The sequence below is a fragment of the Nicotiana tomentosiformis genome, chromosome 7 (genome assembly GCF_000390325.3).
Source record: "Nicotiana tomentosiformis chromosome 7, ASM39032v3, whole genome shotgun sequence".
Taxonomy (NCBI): domain Eukaryota; kingdom Viridiplantae; phylum Streptophyta; class Magnoliopsida; order Solanales; family Solanaceae; genus Nicotiana; species Nicotiana tomentosiformis.
In genome coordinates this window covers 21,963,255-21,982,959 of record NC_090818.1, presented here as the reverse complement: position 1 = coordinate 21,982,959, position 19,705 = coordinate 21,963,255, and the positions used below count along the sequence as shown (strand labels likewise).

General features: G+C 36.4%; 1 protein-coding gene and 1 long non-coding RNA gene across 2 annotated transcripts; one reads left to right on the top strand and one right to left on the bottom strand.

Annotated features, from left to right (window-relative positions):
* Positions 1-698: 698 nt before the first annotated feature.
* Positions 699-2,168, top strand: LOC138895116 (uncharacterized). Its single transcript, XR_011409316.1, has 2 exons — positions 699-777; positions 1,891-2,168. It is a non-coding gene; the product is annotated as an uncharacterized lncRNA (long non-coding RNA).
* A 13,544-nt stretch (positions 2,169-15,712) lies between these two features.
* LOC104115524 (indole-3-acetic acid-amido synthetase GH3.10-like) lies at positions 15,713-19,136 on the bottom strand. The gene is made up of 4 exons (XM_009626187.4): positions 18,642-19,136; positions 18,052-18,153; positions 17,114-17,958; positions 15,713-16,332 (listed from the first exon to the last, which is right to left on the bottom strand). Exons 1-4 carry the CDS (start codon positions 18,968-18,970, stop codon positions 15,797-15,799), a joined length of 1,812 nt encoding a protein of 603 aa, XP_009624482.1. The 5' UTR covers positions 18,971-19,136; the 3' UTR covers positions 15,713-15,796.
* Between the last annotated feature and the right edge of the window lie 569 nt (positions 19,137-19,705).

The window sequence follows — 19,705 nt, the reverse complement described above, 5'->3', positions numbered from 1 at the left end:
AGAAGAAGAGAGGAAGCAGCCGAAGACCCCGGGCAATTGGTCTACGCGTTCGCGTAGGGGGGTGTCGCGTTCGCGTAGTGAGAGGGAACGAAGCATCGCGTTCTCGATGGGTTGAACGCGTTCACGTAGAAGGCATTGAGGTAGAGGCATTTTTGTGCTTCGCGAATGTGAGGGTGATGTCGCGTTAGCGAAGGAGGAATTTGGACGGGAGCTATTTTGTGCTTTGCGAACGCGAGTCACTGACCGCGTTCGCAAAGAAGAAAAGTCTGGGCAGTGAGTTTAAGTTCTGAAAATGGGACTTCGTCCCATTTTTAGTTTTTGGTGATTTGGAGCTCGGAAATGAGGCGATTTTGGGTAATTTTCAGGGGAAACAACGGGGTAAGTGTTCTTAATTAAATATTGGTTAAATTACCCGAATCCATGGTTGTTTTTATCATTTAATTGGTGAATTGAGTTGGGAAAATTTGAAAACCCTCTTGGTTTAAATTGAAGATTTGAGGGTCGAGTTGGGGTCGGATTTTGGTAAAATTGGCATGGTTAGACTCGTGGTTGAATGGGCTTCCAGATTTTGTAACTTTTGTAGAGTTTTGTGATATGGGCCCCACGGGCAACTTTTGAGCTAATTTTCGAATTTTTATGAAAAATCATTATTATCTTGTGGAATTAATTCCAATGAATTTTATTGACTGAAACAAATTATTTATGATCAGATTCGAGGCGTTTGGAGACCAATTCACGAGGAAAGGACATTGCAGAATAAGAATTTCGCGGTTCGAGGTAAGTAACGATTGTAAATCTGGTCCTGAGGGTATGAAACCCCAGATTTCGTATCATTCTACTATTTTGAAGTGACGTACATGCTAGGTGACGGGCGTGTGGGCATGCACTGTAGGGGAATTGTGACTTGGTCCGCCCCGTAGCAACTGTAAAGTTGCATACTTTGTTGAAACCATTTGATACTTATATGTTTTAGAAAGAATTTCTGTAAATTGGGCTGAATGCCATGTTTGGGCCTTGCGCCAATGCTATTTGGACCCTTAGGGGTTGTTTCTTACCATCCTCTCACTGTTTTCGATTGAAAATCTATACTCAGTCATGTTTATACTTGTTTACCGCATAACTCAGTTTTATGACTATATTTTGATGTATATAAATGTTGTTTTGGGCCGAATGCCCTGTTTTACTGAAATGCCTGAGTGGCTTGAGAGGTTTATGACTGAGTGAGGCCGAAGGCCTGATTTGTGAGGATGAGTGTGGATCGGGGCTGCCCGCCTGTAGCATATGTATGACTGAGTGAGGCCGAGGGCCTGATTTGTGAGGATGAGTGTGGATCGGAGCTGCCCTCCTGTAGCATACTTTATTATTATAGCACGTGAGTTGTCCGTGCAAATTATAGCGCTTGGGCTGAAGGAGCCCCTCCGGAGTCTGTACATACCTCCAGTGAGCGCGGGTATCTACTGAGTGCGAGTGCCGAATGCTGAGTGACTGGTAGGCATGAGTGATTGTGAGGTATGCCCGAGTGGCAAGAGTGATTGTGAGGTATGCCCGAGTGGCACAAGTGACTGTGAGATTTGCCCGATGGGCTGTTTATGAGTGATGTTTTTTCCGAGGGGCTGTTCATGATTTCGTCATTTCTTTTGCTCACCTTTGCATTGAGCCTTGGTTTGAAAAACTATTAGAAAAAATATCTTTAAATGATTTTTACTGGAACCGGGTTTAAACGAGATGATTCGATTCAAACACTGATTTTTAAAGCATGTTGTACTTTACTTAGATTTCATGATATGAACGTTATATGCTTTATTGCTCGTCACTACTGCTCAGTCTTTATTTATTGTTGTTACTTACTGAGTTGGCATACTCACGTTACTCCCTGCACCTTGTGTGCAGATTCAGGTGTAGCTGGACACGGTAGCGGTTATTGAGTGTTCTGGTTGCAGATTTTCTTGGAGATAGCAAGGTAGTTGTTTGGTGATCGCATCCCATGCTCTTCTCCCTCTTATATTCCTCTGGTTGTATTTAGCTTTTTTCCAGGCTGAGTTACCCTTGATATTGTTAGACAGATTGTAGTAGATGCTCACAACTAGTGACATCCCAATGTCAGGCTTTTCTTTTCCGCACTTCTATTTTTCTTTAATTTGAACTCTTTAAATGGAGGTTTTATGTTAAATAACCTTGAAATTATCTTTGAAATGAAAATATCGGTTTATTTTTTTGGAAATAAGTCGGTTTGCCTAGTTCCACGATAGGCGCCATCAGGACAGAGGTTAGTTTTGGGTCATGACATAGGGTCTCCACTCCCTGGTCTCTTTTCTAACATAGGGTCTTCACTCCCTAGTTGAAGTTATTTTAGACATAGGGTCTCCATTCATTAGTCTCTTTTCCAACATAGAGTCTCCACTCCCTAGTTGATTTTATTTTAGACATAGGGTCTCCACTCCCCAGTCGCTTTTCCAACATACGGTCTCCACTCCCTAGTTGAATTTATTTTAGACATAGGGTCTTCACTCCGTGGTCTCTTTTCCAACATAGGGTCTCCACTTACTAATTGAAATTATTTTAGACATAGGGTCTCCACCCCCTGGTCTCTTTTCCAACATATGGTCTCCACCTCCTAGTTGAAGTTATTTTAGACATAGGGTCTCCACTCCCTAGTCTTTTTTCTAACATAAGGTCTCCACTCCCTAGTTGATTTTATTTTGGACATAGGGTCTTCACTTCCTAGTCTTCTTACCAGTATCAGGGTACACCAATTCCTAGTTGTGTTTTCCGACATAGGGTCACCACTCCCTAATCTCCTTACCGGTATAGGGTACACCAATCCCTAGCTGTGCTTTCCAACATAGGGTACACCACTCCCTAGTTGATTTGATCTTAAATGCAGGGTACACCACTCCCCGATATCATTACCAATATAGGGTATACCATTCCCTGACCACATTTTTCCAGCATAAGGTACACCAATCCTTAGTTGAGACATCTTTTTGACCATAAAGGAACACCATCCAAAAAAAATAATCTTCATGATCTTTTCAGGGAACACCATTCCCGATCTTTTACTGCTTTCAATAAATAAGTAGTTTAGAATTTTATTAAAATAACTCACAAAATTTTTCTAGTGAAAACTGGGGCAGAAATATTTCGTTCGTTTGTTTGTTTTGGTGTCTGAGCAGGTTTTACCTCGAGGCACAAGGTTTGAGATAGACAAAAGAAGAAGTCTCAATCCAAGAAAAAAGAGAGAGAGAAGTGAATCCAAATGCAGAAGTAGATGGAAAAGATATGGACTTCTCAAGACGACTGAAGTTACAAGCTTTACATTTCTCATTTTGGCTAGAAAAACCCGTAGAATAATGAACTAGTACCTGCAGCTAGATAGCATCAAGGTTCATATCAGAGTCAGCGTGAAGAACCGGTCAAGACTCAAGATCAAGTTTTAGAAGACTTAATAGATAGAAATCTTGTAACTGATAGCTGAGAGGCTTGTTTAGTTTCTTTTGATTTTGATGTAATAACAGGTGTACAGATCGGAGCCTCGACGGAACCTCACTCGACTCTCCAACTCAGCATTCCATCTTTTTTCTTGAACTACACGCGACATAATTCCCTTATAATTCGGGATATGTAGGCTATCCAAAACCAGGACTCGGTTGCACTCTTTCTCTTATTTCTTCCCTTTTGAATAATGGTATGGCTAAAATTAGTCATATCGCTATCTTTTCTTTGCCTGAAAACTCTTCATATTTCCAAGCAAAGAGGGGTATACTGTGAGCACCTAATTTTGACCATATTTATATTTTTCATCACTTTTTAGTATTTAAATAGTTTTAAGTTTAATCCTTATATTTTAGCTTTATTTCATTTTTAGTAGATTTATTTAATAAAATTTAAAACTACAAAAATAATCACACTTCTTGTATTTTCTCTTAGGTCTAATTATTCTTGATCTTTCTACATTTTTTAAGCTAAGCATTTTATTAGTTTTAAAAGAAATGACAAACTAAAATAAAGAATAAACAAAATCATTTGTTTTATGCCAACTCACGACAGATAAAAAGTTTGGTAACAAACTTCTTATTTTAAAAAAATGATTCCCTTAGATCTTACCAACACAATTTTGAATGCACATGTACACACTTCTCACAATTTTTCCTTTCTCTTTTATGCTATTCCCCATTCCCCACAAAATATTCCCCCAGCTAAGACCTTCTCTCACTTTATCCCTTTTTCCAATCTTCCTCACAGCACACACTCACTTAATCCCTTTTCCTCCAACTTCCTTCCGTGCACACACACACTTTTCATTACTCACCCTTGGCCCACTCATAAATTATTTCTGATAATTATTCCGTCACAGCCCATACTCCCACTCTTCCTCTTTAACAACCCACACTCCCATTCTTTCTCTTTAACAACTACACTCCCCAATCTCTCTTATATAAAAAATACATACACTCATCACACAAGGAGGACACCTGAAAAACAGAAGAGGAACGAGGGAGATATAGTTCTAGAAATAAAGAGGAGGAGGGGAAAACGAAAACAGAGAGAGAAAGAGAAATGCATTTTGCTTCTGCATTTTCAAGCTGCATAGAAAAAGCTGAAAAATCAGCCATTAAAATAGTCCTTAAGCTCCATAGCTCTCCTTCCCATAAGCCTCTTCTTTTTTTTCCTTTTCTCCATCAAAATACAACTTCTTTTGCTTTAAAATAGCAGCTAAAATGTGCTCAATTTTAGTCTAAAACACCCCAAAAACTTCTCCACTTTTAGTCAGTTTCGCGTTTCCGACAAGGTTGTGCCGTTGGAGGTTCTCGGTTGTGATCGCTGCTCTTGGTTTGATTGTTGAGTAGCAACAGTTTTAAAGTTTGGATTCAATCAATACAAGGTCTACTTTTACTTCCCTGGTCAATTTTTAATATGTTGTTTGTTTCTTTGTCATTTTAGCCATGTGAACATTCTATTTTTTAAATGTGATGATTGTTTGTTTTCTTGTCTTTTGTCAACTTTAATGCCTTGAATCAGTAAATCTAATGAATTAAACATATATGAAAAATATTTGTTGCTTTAAAAACAAAAGCAATTTTGTTAAAATATATTTAGATTGGGTGGGACCGTGGGATTTATCGGCACTAGACTAAGAAGAATTTGGACTTAATTAAAAAGAGGGTTAAGACATGTAATTTCTTTAAGTGACTTTGGTCATAAATTAATTAGACGAAGTTTTATTTTGTTAATTTGGTTGGCGTTAAGTCTTGGAATTGGATTAATCGCATCAAAACAATAAAAAAGGAGGCGCACATTTGAGCCGAGTTTATATGGAATTCTTTGAGTTGCTATTTCTTTGTTGACTTAATTGATGTGGAATTTTGAATTTCTTGGCCATCTGCTCTATTTAGAGAATTAGTTGATATTCTAGTTTCACTTGTTTGAGCTTGTTCCTTATCTAGTTGGTTTTTGATCACGCCCAACTATGCCTTATAAAAAGGACTAAGCGGTCGTTGTAAATATAATTCGGTTTACAAGTCCGGAGTCGAATCGCACAGAGAATTAACCTATTAATCACAACCACTAGTTTTGTAAGAATCCAAATAATCAACCTTCAGAAATATTGAATAATGAGTTGATGGTTTACTAACTCAAAGCAAGGTAATTGAAAAGCTGTAATTTTACTACTAACAAAGCAAATGTTGTAGACAATATTAAAAAGGTGTAGGGTTTTGATTTCCCCTATTGTCAGAATCTCTCCCACTACGGTTTCTATAAATTCACCCAAGTATTCTCTACCGATCGTGAGTACTTTGAGTGTGTAGCTCTCTCTCGAGCAACTACCACAATTTACTAGACGTATTCTCTCGAACTACGCTAGCTGGCACTAATTTACCGCTCACTATGATCGCACCAAAGTTTTGTTATCTCTAATCTCGCCTTTAAACCCTCCGTATTGATCTCTCAAATACGTTAGGAGTGGTATTGTTCAACAACTACCTAAATACATATTATCTCTCGAGCAGTATACACTAAATATGCAAAGTCAATTGAGGGCCCTTCAACCAACAACAATAATAATATAGTTGAACAAGTAGAGAAAAGTAAATGATGAATTTTTATTAAACGCAATGGAAAAATCATCCTTCAATAGGTTCCATCAAACCCCAGATTAGAAGTTTAACTACTCATATTCATAGTAACAATTTTCCAAGTATTTTGCATAAATAAATTACAAAGAAAAGATGAAGGAATGTAGAACTTGATGATTCTTTCCTCCAAAAGTTATTCCACGTGCTATTCTTGCTTCTGGTCGCAAAACTCCCTTCAAAATGGTGTTTAATAACTATTTATATGTGTAGAGAAAAAACTTAAACGAAATAGCCCAAGTCCAAACCCAACAAGGAGACAAAATAGGCTTTTAAAATCCGAAACTCCCTCGCTATAGCCCATGTGCCGCGAGCTCTGCCGCATGCTCCACCTCGCCTTAGCCCTTGCGTCGTCAGCTCTGCCGCGAGCTTGACCTCGCCTAAGCCCTTGTGTCGCGCGCTTCAACGCGCGCAAAACAGCTCGCCTCGCCTATTCTAACATGAGCCATTTGGCTTGCTACGCCTGCTGCTTCATTTTCATTCTGTTCAATTCTTTCTTTCTTTTTTCGTGTTGCTTTCGAGCATGATTTATACTTTAAATATTCGCTTTGCTCCAATTTCATCTCCAATGTACCTACACATAGAATAGACTCAATTAAGCGCAAATATAATATAGTTTAATATTAAAGCACCTAAAGTGTAAGGTAAGTAATACACTAAAAATATGAAATTATAACCAAACATCAGTTTTCTTATTGGATATTAAGTTAGTTGAACATTTTAAAGTATAGAGGGGCAGTGGGGTGATTTAACAAGCTACATGGATTTGGGTTTAGGTACTATATCATCTTAGTTAGTCCATTTTTCCCCATAATAAATCCATAACAATAGAATAGACTCTCTTATCCTTCTCTAAAAATAATCTTTCATAATTCATGGCCTTACAATAATCTTAAATTATAGGAAAAAATAATCAACTTATGAATATTCGTAAGATGCTTTTAGGTGTATTTTAATCTATTATCGTGATTGTGCACACGTTCGCGTAACATAGTTATAATTTTTAAAATAAATCAAGGTACGCGTTTGCGCGACTTTGGCCAAACAATCTTAATAAATAAATAAAGTGTTATTAATTGTGTGCACGTACGCGTGACATAATTTTGGCACAATAAACAAAACGGATTCACACATGCGATTCGTTTCAAAGATAATTTCATATTTTAATAATTAAAAGCGGATAGATAAAACATAGAAACCAATAAATCACAGTTTATCCAAAATTAATTCAAGCCAAGTTATAGTCAATAAAGCGACCATGCTAGAACCACGAGACTCGAGGAATGTCTTACACCTTCTCCCCGGTCAACCGAATTCCTTATCCGCACTTTGTTTTCACAGACCAATAATAAAAGAGTCAAATCTTTCTTTGAATAGGGATTCAAATAAAAGGTGACTTGGAACAGCCAAATATTAAATTTTAAGTGGCGACTCTGAATAATAAAATAATAACTACTTCAAAAATATCAATTTAATTGAAAAAACTCTTTAACCCACCGTAATCCATAACACATATTTTTTTTGAGGTAAAAAGGGGGTGTGACATAGAGTATCTATTAAGCTGTCTTCTCCACCAATGCGGAAGCGTTGCAAAGCGAAGTTGGATAAGCTAGTTTTCTTCATCTATATGACTATATCATCATATGACAGATTCATATGGGTTGGATAGGCTAGTTTTCTTAGTCATGTATTAATAGACTTACAAAGTCCTGACCTAATAAATTCTCGCATTATAAACTCATAGATCCACAACAAGGTTTATGTTACTATCAAGCCTACATCAACATAGGTGGGTGGTGGGTTCATCTGAATCCGTTATTTTTGACGTGATGCATAAATTTATATGTAAAAGTTTATTAAAATTATAATAAATATGATTTTATAATTTTAAAAATATAATATATTCAATGCTAAAATTTTTAAATATTAAATTCATAGAACTTAAATTCTCAATCCATCTTTGTACATCAATCAATGCAAGAAGTAATTTAGCTCGGTTTCATAATTTTCAAAGACAACCTTGTTTTGTCAGCTTTATGCAACCTCAACTACTGTTCATCTTAGGATTCAAAGTGGAGTAATCATTATCTTACTTTTCTCTATCCAACAACTTATGTTGTTACACATTTGAAATAACATTATAATTTTCGAGACGAATGATCAAACCTTTGTCGGATTTGTCAAGGAATGTATGTGTGGCTGTTCTTCACGATAACTGATAGAAAATCTCAGTGGAGAGGGCACTGGTGGGGGAACAATAAACGATAAGTATATGTTAGGTCTTTATAGATTGTGTCATTATTTTATTTGGGACCAAAAATATTAACCACTCTAACACTATATGAAAGCCTCTAAAGTTGCAACCAAGAACTTTTTGTTCGTGGCCAAATTGTACTTATGGGGCACTTGCCATAGTGCATTGTATAATGTTTATATTATATAGTGCAGTTGCCCAAGTAAATAAGATATCAAACAGACTAATAAGCCTTTTATTGTCCTTACCTAAAAAAGACGTACGTGCATGCATTATGTACTTTCCTTTTAATTATTTTATTATCAGACAGGTGCTTCAGGATTTTATATATCTTCACTTTCAGATCCACATCCACTTACTTTTTAACTATGATAGAAAACTTGTTTTGTTTAATCCAAATTGGACACCTAAATTAAGTGGAGAGTGTGGAAGAAATATACCTTCTTTAATTTTAGCTCTTAGCGATTGTCAACATTGGTTTCAATCTCAAATGCTAAGCCATTACTACAGAACTTGTAGTTTAGGATACTTATAGTCAGTCTGGCCAAATTTTTTGGAAGCTAAAAACACTTTTTTTTAGATAATTTTTTTGGAGGCTTGAGGTGTTTGACAAAAAAAAAACAGATTTTATTTACTAATCAAAATCATCAAGCCAACTCTGGTCTTTGGGAGGTGAAACAATGGTTGAAGCGGACATAAAATAGAGTGAAAAGGTCCACCCTGAAAATCAAGGGGTACTAACTAACAGCCGAGTCCTCTCCGAACCGAAGGAGATAGTTGCCCATTATACGGCTCACCAACTTCACTTGCCTCTATGGGAGGCTCGCTCCGGATAGGTTCGGATCACTTACAATACCGGGGGCACAACAGCTGTACGAAGTTGCTTCTTAGGGCATATTTGTTTTCTTGCTCGTTAGCGCTTGACTAATAAGATAGAAGGAGCCTTTCTTGCCTGTTTACTAAAGTCAAACTTTGGCGGTAGGCTTGGGGTGGCTTGCTGGGGCACAAGTGCCCTTACTAGTTTTGGGGCTTTGAATGGTACTATGAAGGTGACTCTTGTTGTTGTTTTTTAAGCATAAATGTAGCTTAAAAGAGGGTGAATGAAAAATGGAGGGAAATTGAAAATATTTGAGTTTCCCTCCTTGACAAAGGGATATTGTCCCATATTGGAAGAGGAAGAGATTTTGATGGGTATATATACAATTGCACTTCTTCTAGCTCTTAAAGAGTTAAGAAGAAGGCAAGCCTCGCGCCGTCATCGTCACTCGCTCGGCTCGGCTTCCGCTTCCGCTTCCGCTTCGGTCAAATGATCGATTGATTGATTAATTTTTTGGACCAAATTTATTTGTTAATAGTAAATATTAACAGAATTGTTATTAAATATCCGGTTTTTTGTAAATGGAATATTAATATTAAATCCAAACGTAATAGTATATGCCCTTCACTTTTTGTAAAAGACATTTACAAAACAGTTTGCACCTCTTCAGAAGAACAGTTTGTACCTCTTCAAATCTGAAGAGTTGAAGAACAGTTTGCACCTCTTCAGATTTGAAGAAACAGTTGGCACCTCTTCGGATTTGAAGAGTTGCACCTCTTCAGATTGAGCTCAACATTGGCTATAAATACTAGTCCATTCTCTCAGATTTCCATACGAATTTCTGACTTCTTCTCCTTTCTTCTGCATTATTTTAACTACAAACAAAGCATCAGTAAGTGTGATTTGCTACCGATTTTGTGTTCGCTGAAACATTGGTGTTTGAAGTATCGCTACACCAGTATGTAATTCGTTCTATCCTGGGAGAAAATAATCCACAACCTTGGGTACTAGGAGAGGACTAAATTCCTTAAGGAAACACTGTGAATTCAGTGGGCTCGGATTAAATTCTATTTTATTTATATTTATGTTATTTTATCTTCTCCATAATTGTTTTACAAATACAGTTAAAACAACAACTCTTAGCTACATCAACATTCAAATTGAAAAGTCTTGTCATCAATGAAGCATTCCAAGTTGTAGCAATGATTGAAAAGTTGCCTCCTTTGTGGAAGGACTTCAAAAACTACTTGAAACACAAACGAAAGGAGATGTCCCTTGAAGATCTCATTATTCGATTGAGAATCGAAGAGGACAATAAAGCTGCTAAAAAGAAAGGACATGGAAACTCAACAATAATGGGAGCAAACATTGTTGAGGATAGAAAGAGGAAGAAGGCTTATGGACCGAAAAGCAACCCAAGCAAGAAGCGGTTCAACGGAAATTGCTATAACTGTGAAAAAGCTGGACACAGATCTGCAGATTGTCGAGCTCCAAAGAAAGACAAGAAGAAGGGTCAAGCAAACATGGTTGAAAAGCACGAAGATATCGATGACTTGTGTGCTATACTTTCTGAATGCAACCTGATAGGAAATCCTAAGGAGTGGTGGATTGATTCTGGAGCCACTCGCCATGTTTGTACTGTTAGAGAAGCATTTGCTACATATGCTCTTGTTGGACCCGAAGAGACGCTTTCAATGGGAAATTCTGCAACGGCAAAAATTGAAGGATTTGGAAAGATATTTATAAAAATGACTTCTGGTAAGGTGGTGACCTTGAACAACGTCCTTCATGTTCCCGAGATTAGAAAGAACTTACTCTCTGCTGGACTTCTTGTTAAGAATGGTTTTAAGTGTGTCTTTGTATCTGATAAGGTTGTAATAAGTAAGAATAAAATGTTTGTAGGAAAAAGTTACCTCACTGAGGGCTTTTTCAAGCTGAATGTAATGGTTATTGAGAATAATAATAAAATTTCAGCTTCTTCTTACTTACTTGAGTCAAATGAATTATGGCATATACGTTTGGGTCATGACAATTATAAAACCTTGAGAAAAATGATTAATTTGGAAGTATTGCCTATGTTTGAATGCGACAAATCAAAATATCAAATATGTGTGGAATCTAAGTATGTTAAACATCCTTATAAGTCAGTTGAAAGGAATTCAAATCCTTTAGACTTAATTCACACAGATATTTGCGACATGAAGTCAATACCATCTCGCGGTGGAAAGAAGTATTTCATAACTTTTATTGATGACAGTACTCGATATTGCTATGTTTACTTACTTAATAGTAAAGATGAAGCAATAGATGCATTCAGGGGCAATACAAAAATAAAGTTGAAACGCAACTTAACAAGAAAATTAAAATGATAAGAAGTGATAGGGGTGGCGAATATGAATCTCCTTTTGAAGAAATATGTCTAGAATATGGAATAATTCATCAAACAACTGCCCCTTCATCAAACAAAGGAGATGATGAACACATTGTTGATAAGTTCTGGTTTGCCACAGAACTTGTGGGGGGAAGTCGTTCTTACGGCTAACCGGATACTAAATCGAGTACCACATAGCAAAACACAATCCATTCCATATGAAAAATGGAAAGGAAGGAAACCCAACTTGAATTATTTTAAAGTGTGGGAGTGTTTGGCAAAAGTGCAAATTCCTAAACCCAAAAGAGTAAAAATAGGACCGAAAATCGTTGATTGTGTTTTCATAGGATATGCGACCAATAGTAAAGTATATCGATTTCTGGTTCATAAATCAGAAAATCCCGACATTCATAATAATACGGTTATAGAATCAGATAATGCTGAATTCTTTGAAAATATATACCCGTATAATAAGGAATGTGAGTCGATTGGTGAAGGATCTAAACGACCTCGGGAAGAAACAAAAGAAAGTATATTTAATCAGGAGGATCCAAGACGTAGTAAACGTCAAAGAATGTCTACTTCATTTGGACCAGATTTTGTGACTTTCTTATTGGAAAATGAGCCTCGAACATTTAAAGAAGCTATATCTTCTTCGGAATCATTGTTTTGGAAAGAGGCAGTCAATAGTGAAATAGAATCCATATTGAATAACCATACATGGGAATTGGTTGATCTTCCTCCTGGAAATAAACCTTTGGGGTTCTAAATGGATTTTTAAGAGGAAAATGAAAGATGATGGCACTATTGATAAATATAAGGTAAGATTTGTAGTCAAAGGGTATAGACAGCGAGAAGGTCTTGATTATTTTGATACATACTCTCCGGTTACAAGAATTACGTCCATACGAATGTTAGTAGCATTAGCTGCAGTTTATGGGCTTGAAATTCATCAAATGGACGTTAAGACGGCCTTCTTAAATGGAGACTTGGAGGAAGAAATCTACATGGAACAACCTGAAGGGTTTGTGATTCCTGGTAAAGAAAAGAAGGTATGTAGACTTGTTAAGTCTCTTTACGGACTAAAACAAGCACCCAAACAATGGCATGCGAAATTTGACCAAACAATGTTGTCAAATGGTTTTAAGATAAATGAATGTGATAAATGTGTGTACATTAAAAATATTCCAAATCACATAGTCATTGTTTGCTTATATGTGGATGATATGCTAATAATGAGTAATGACATTGCCAACATAAATGCGACTAAGCGTATACTAACTAGCAAGTTTGATATGAAGGACTTGGGAGTTGCTGATTTAATTCTAGGGATTAAGATCAATAAGATTCCTCAAGGTCTGGCATTGTCACAATCTCATTATATTAAGACAGTACTTGGAAAATTCAAGCACTTAGGGTTTAAAGTTGCAAAGACTCCAATTGACGTGAATCTTGTATTAGCAAAGAACAAAGGCCAAAGCATATCACAATTGGATTATGCTCGTATGTTGGGATGCTTAATGTACATCATGAATTGTACACGACCAGATATAGCTTGTGCTATAAGCAAATTGTGTCGATACACGAGCAATCCAGGTCAATCTCATTGGATGGCAATGAAACGAGTTTTGGGATATTTAGAACATACCCATGACTTTGCTTTGCACTACAGTAAATATCCTGCGGTGATTGAGGGATATTATGATACAAATTGGATCACCGGTTCAACTGATTCTAAGTCCACAAGTGGATATGTATTCACTATTGGTGGAGGAGCGGTATCTTGGAAGTCGTCCAAGCAAACTTGTATTGCCCGCTCTACAATGGAAGCTGAATTCATAGCCTTAGATAAAGCCGGTGAAGAAGCTGAAAGGCTCCGGAATTTCTTGGAAGACATTCCATTTTGGCCCAAACCGTTGGCACCAATATGCATACATTGCGATAGTCAAGTTGCAATTGGAAGGGCTGGGAGCGTGATGTATAACGGTAAATCTCGTCATATATGACGAAGACATAAAACCGTTAGGCAATTACTCTCTAGAGGAATTATCACGATTGACTATGTAAAGTCAAGCGATAATGTATCGGATCCACTTACAAAAGGCCTAACTAGAGAGGTAGTTGAGAAATCATCGAGGGGAATGGGACTATGGCCGAGAACAAGCCATTGTGGCGGTAATTCTACCTAGAAGACTAGAGATCCCAAGATCTAGGTTCAAGGAGATCAAACAAAGTCATTAATGACGGTTCAACATTGTCAACTAAAAGTTTGGTCCATTCTCGTGATAAGATAATGTTCAGTACCAAGGATAAAGCATTAAGGCTTTTTAATGATTTCTAAATTTGATACGGGGTATATCAAATAATGTATCTACGGGATGAGATGTTTAGGAATCGCCTATGTAAGTGTGAAGTGTTAGCCGCTTCAAGGAGAATTTTGTAAGGCCAATTCTCTACGCACTTATTAAACCAGGCGGTGTTCATGGCTGAAACGAACACAACAATGAGAGCCAAAGACGGTTAAGGGTCGGTTGTGTGACTTATGGTTGTCTAGGTATACACCAAAGTTCGACGGTTCAAAGATATCAAATCTACCAATTGACCGAGTATATCCGACATAAGTTCACTACGGAAAGTTCAAAGGGAAACCTACTTATCCTGATATAATTAATCCTTGCTTGCGAATCACACAGTTTTTCATGCATATTTCCGTGATATAGCCATTCCCCATTCATGTGGGGGATTGTTGGGTTTTTTAAGCATAAATGTACCTTAAAAGAGGGTGAATGGAAAATGGAGGAAAATTGAAAATATTTGAGTTTCCCTCCTTGATAAAGGGATATTGTCCCATATTGGAAGAGGAAGAGATTTTGATGGGTATATATACAATTGCACTTCTTCTAGCTCTTAAAGAGTTAAGAAGAAGGCAAGGCTCGCGCCGTCGTCGTCGCTCGCTCGCCTCGGCTTCGGCTACAGCTTCGGCTTCGGCTTCGGCTTCGGCTTCGGCTTCGGCTTCGGTCAAATGATCGATTGATTGATTAATTTTTTGGACCAAATTTATTTGTTAATAGTAAATATTAACAGAATTATTATTAAATATCCGATTTTTTATAAACGTAATATTAATATTAAATCCAAATGTAATAGTATATGCCATTCACTTTTTGTAAAAGACATTTACAAAACAGTTTGCACCTCTTCAGAAGAACAGCTTGTACCTCTTCAAATCTGAAGAGATGAAGAACAGTTTGCACCTCTTCAGATTGAGCTCAACATTAGCTATAAATACCAGTCCATTCCCTCAGATTTTTCATACGAATTTCTGACTTCTTCTCCTTTCTTCTGCATTGTTTTAACTACAAACAAAGTATCAGTAAGTGTGATTTGCTACCGATTTTGTGTTCGCTGAAACATTGGTGTTTGAAGTATCACTACACTAGTGTATAATTCGTTCTATCCTGGGAGAAAATAATCCACAACCTTGGGTACTAGGAGGGGATTAAATTCCTTAAGGAAACACTGTGAATTCAGTGGGCTCGGATTAAATTCTATTTTATTTACATTTATGTTATTTTATCTTCTCCATAATTATTTTACAAATACAGTTAAAACAACAACTCTTAGCTAGATCAACGTTCAAATTCCTTAATTGGTATTTCCCAAGCTTCGATGATCAACCCCTGACACATTTAAGTTTTGATTTTCGGCCATCCTTGTCCTCAGGACCCAACACTATATTATTCAACTATATTACCTTTAAAATGAAACGATGCAAAAGGTATTGATACGCCATATCCACGTAGAAATCTTATTGGCCTCTTCCACACATTACTAGGCCTCGGTCTAGTGAAGTTTTGCTTTTTTGGGATACTAAAAAATACACTTCTCAAATGAATCGGTAAAACATAAATTATTTTTCTCCGGCCCAAAGTACTTTCCGAAAAGCTGTTTTGACAAAATTGATTCTTAAAATAAGCTGTTCATAACCAACGTGCTAAGAACATTGAAAATGATCTCAATTAGCCACTGCTAATCACGTACAATTTTATATAGAAGCTATTGGTGCACTACTCAAATTAAATAAATTGCAATAGGAGTACTTATTATTCATGATATTGACCAAAAAGAAGAAAAAAACAGAGAAAAAATTGCAGATTTTGTCAATAACTTGATTAACACTTGTATTCGACAGGTTACATATCAAGTGAATTACCACATCCTAATCACCCATAGGCTGTGCTATGAAACCTCTTAATTGTGCAGACATTAAGTATTTTTAATAATACTTGGTTGCTAGTGCATCTAGGAGTCTTGAACTGACTCATTGCAGCCCCATTTCCAATGAAATATTCCAATATTTTCTTAAAAGTACCTCTCTCCACAATACAAAGCTCTAAGGGTCCAATTGAATTGGTTTTTCTTGATACAACATACCCATGATCAACAAATGAAGCATCCATTTCTCTACAACACTCTCCTAGAACCATTTCTTCAACTTCACCTTTAATTTCCCAGTAAATCACATAGTGCCCTGGTTGCTTTGTCACGTTCGCATGGCTCGTGAAATCTACTAGGTCGGCTCGTGCCTTGCTTAGTATTTGCGAACCTCTCTCCACCACTAACTGAAGGTCTTTCTCTGTGTTCTTATCGATATTCACTGTTAATATCAGCTTTCTCCTGCATATGAAGTTAAGTTTGGGCGTCTTCTTGTAAAAACTAGCAACTTCAACCACATCGCCTAACCTATATCTATATAGACCTGCAAATAGCGGTTTCAGATGGTCAAAAGTGAAACCAAATAAGTATACACATCAGTTGATAATATATACATTTAAGCATATATCAATTTGGTAAAGAATGACCAAAATGTTATCTATCATAATTTTTAACATTATTAGGTCACCCAAGAGAAGCCTACAAGTAAGCCTCCTTAAAATGTCGAACTTTGTAATCTTGAAAATAAGATAGGTTACCTGATATAACATGTTAAGGTGACCCGATGATATAAAATAAATTATACTATGGTGCATATAAATTAAACTTTATGATTTATTATTGAAGTTGCATGGCCAAACTCACCAATTTCTTTCCTAATCGGGTGCATGTCGAACAAGATAAACTGAAATTCTCCACAATTTTTTACGTCCAATATTCATAGTTCATGAAATTGCACACAAATGTTTATGTTTAAACTTAAAAAAGGTCTACACACTGTGGCATATGTAGAGTTGTACTGACCGGTTCAATTGAACCCATAACTTTCGACGCGGAATCAAATTTATATGTAAAAATTCATTAAAATTACAAAAAAAATAGATATGAACCCATAACTTTACAAGTATAATGGGTTCAATCCCAGAACCTTAAAGTTGAACTCATAAGGTTTAAATCCTGGATCCGCCTATGTTAATACACTAATCTTTTGGACACTATCAAGTTATTTGAAGGTATTTGCAGTTAACTACTCATAACAAGTAAAATTGATAACTTGAAAAATAAGGTAAGTCACTTCTATTTACAAATTCGTATAATCTACATACCTGTGAAAGTTGTTAGGACGATTTCATATTGTTGTCCAATCTTTACTTGAGATAGGGGCACAACGTCACCTTCTATGAAATCATCGTTGGCTGAATTAATATTTCCATTTTGGTAATTATAATGCGACTTCTGTCTATAAAGGGGTATGAACTCAAAGTAAGAAAAAGTTGGTATCACTGCAAAAGTAACATTTTCTGGTGGAGAAGAAGGATCCACATTTACTCCAATCCAACTCTCAGTGGACCCATAATCAGCACTCACCAAAGGCAATTCCCCTCCATAATGCCTTAATTTTGTCAAGTATGGCTGCATTGAGCCTGTCATTATTGAGTAAACATACTTAGCATTTGGCCATAATTTTGGTATTAGGCAACACCAATCTTCCCTTTCTAGCTCTTCACATATTGATTCAATCCTTGAAGCCAATTCTGGATTAGGCAAATTAATTATCTCTAATACAGCTTTTCGCATTTTGATTATGTTAATTCTTGAGCTAAGACTACCTTCCCTTAAGTCATGACATAATTCCTTCCACAACTCCTCAAATGATCTGAATGCTTGAACCATACTATATGCAAAAGTTGAAGTAACAAATTCTACTTCCTGAGAAAAATGCAAGCCAAGAAGGAGGTGACAATATGTGGATTGTTTGTAATCTCCACTTGAAATGACTGCTTCAGAACTGCAAGTGAAGGACTTTGTCTCTTGCTGTTTAGCCTTGAATTCCTCACTAGCATAATAGTGAGTTGTAGCTGTTCCTGCTATTAGTCCTCCTTTTGTTTTATATTGTTTGCTGCTGTATATGAATTCAAGAATTTTTCCTCCTCCTTTTATTGGATAAAGACTGCGGGAAAAAAAAACAAGAAGATGAAAAAGATATGCGGCTTTATACTTATTATTTTATGAGATTGGAAATATTCCATATATATATACATACCTTGATCTATATGCTGCTGCCAACTTGAAAATCTGAAGAGTGGTTTGTGAGCTATGGCAAGTAAAAGGCACAAACTTTTGTCTTCCCTCAGTAGTTCCAGAACTAAACGCAGTTTCCACAAGCAAGAAAAATATCATTAGACAGTTAAAAAAAAACTTCTACTTTTATTGAAAAAAGGAAAAAGAAAATAAATTGCTGCGGTCTCTCATTTCGATGCATTATTAGCAAGAAGAAACAAATAGTAATACGTACTTTTTGTCATGTAAATTACTAAGACGAGACAACCTTTCGATTGTACAATAATTGGTTCCCATAACCATAAGTATCCTCCTCAGTTTAAAAAAGGGGTTTTAAAGGAAAACAAATATCTAAAAGAAGGTAAATGGGCTGATCCTTCATTTGTCCTGATATACTCATGCCCAATGGCGTGATAAGGGTGTAAGTACTTCGTTTGAATTCTTCAGATACAATAAAAATACTTCGGCATACCCATATCTGATATATACTTCCGCGAAAACTTATAGAAGAGTCCGAGCAATATAGGGTAAAAAATTAAATGATAAAACGTGAAGGTGGACAAAAAATCTCACCTCAAAGATAGATTGGTAATGGGGTGTTGAGTGAGGAGAGGAGCAGTATCTCCATCAGCAATTCTCTGAATATAAGGCTCTAAATCTGCATGAGAAACAAGAGGGACCAAAGAAGTATAAATCGATTCTAATGCATTTTCATCCATTTCTTGAAGTTTGATATCTCCAAGCCATTTCTTGAGATATTCCACACCATGGTTAAGTTCAAGAATCTGGCGTAGTGTCTGCTGCTGTACGAGGTCAGCATCCTCGGCAACTTCCTCGAACCAACGAATAATTTCTGTTTCTGCTTTGTGCTTATGATTGATAATCTCTGTTTCTTGTTCCATTTGCTAGTTCCAGGGCATGCAGCAAGCCGCAAGAAATTATAATGTAATAGGTTACTAGTTTTTTCGAAAGGCTTTCATTCGTTTGCTTTTTTAAAGAAATTGACTACTCATAAACTCTACAAGTGGTAACCTTGGAATTATCTTGGAGCTGCCAATGTCAAGACTTTATATCTCACTGAGATATTGCTTCTATGAAAATGATAATATAGAAAAATGTGGCTTTTTTACTTTCTTTCTATAAATGGTGTTTTTACTTTCAAATCTCCACTACATTGAGTGAGAAGAAAAAAGAAAATTAAAGGAGACCACTTGCATTATAACCATCGTCTAGTAGTTCAAGTGAATCATAACTTTCAATATGAATTTATACGTAACATTCTAGTAAAATCTCAACAAATATTAGTTTTGAACATATAATTTTCAGTACAATGAATTCAATATTAAAAAAATTTAAAAGTTGAACTCTTTAAATTCAATATTAGGGGTGTGTTTGGTACGAGTTCCAATTTTCCCATGTATGTTTGGTTGGCTTAAATGTTTTGGAAAATATTTTCTTTATGAACTCATTTTTCTCCAATTGGAGGATCATTTTCCTCCAATTGAAGGAAAATAATTTTCTTATCAATAGAAGGGAAAATACTTTCCAAAACTCTTTCTCAACCTTCCCCACACCCACCACACACCCTCACACCCACCCACCTAACCCCACCCCTCTCTCCAAAAAAGTTTTTTTTT

Excerpts from the sequence above, each read along its gene's own strand:
- LOC104115524 (XM_009626187.4), bottom strand. The coding sequence starts at position 18,970 with ATGGAACAAGAAACAGAGATTATCAATCATAAGCACAAAGCAGAAACA. Across the intron at positions 17,959-18,051 it reads GCAGCAGCATATAGATCAAG|TCTTTATCCAATAAAAGGAG; the intron begins GTATGTATATAT and ends TTTTTCCCGCAG. Across the intron at positions 16,333-17,113 it reads CGTCCTAACAACTTTCACAG|GTCTATATAGATATAGGTTA; the intron begins GTATGTAGATTA and ends CGCTATTTGCAG.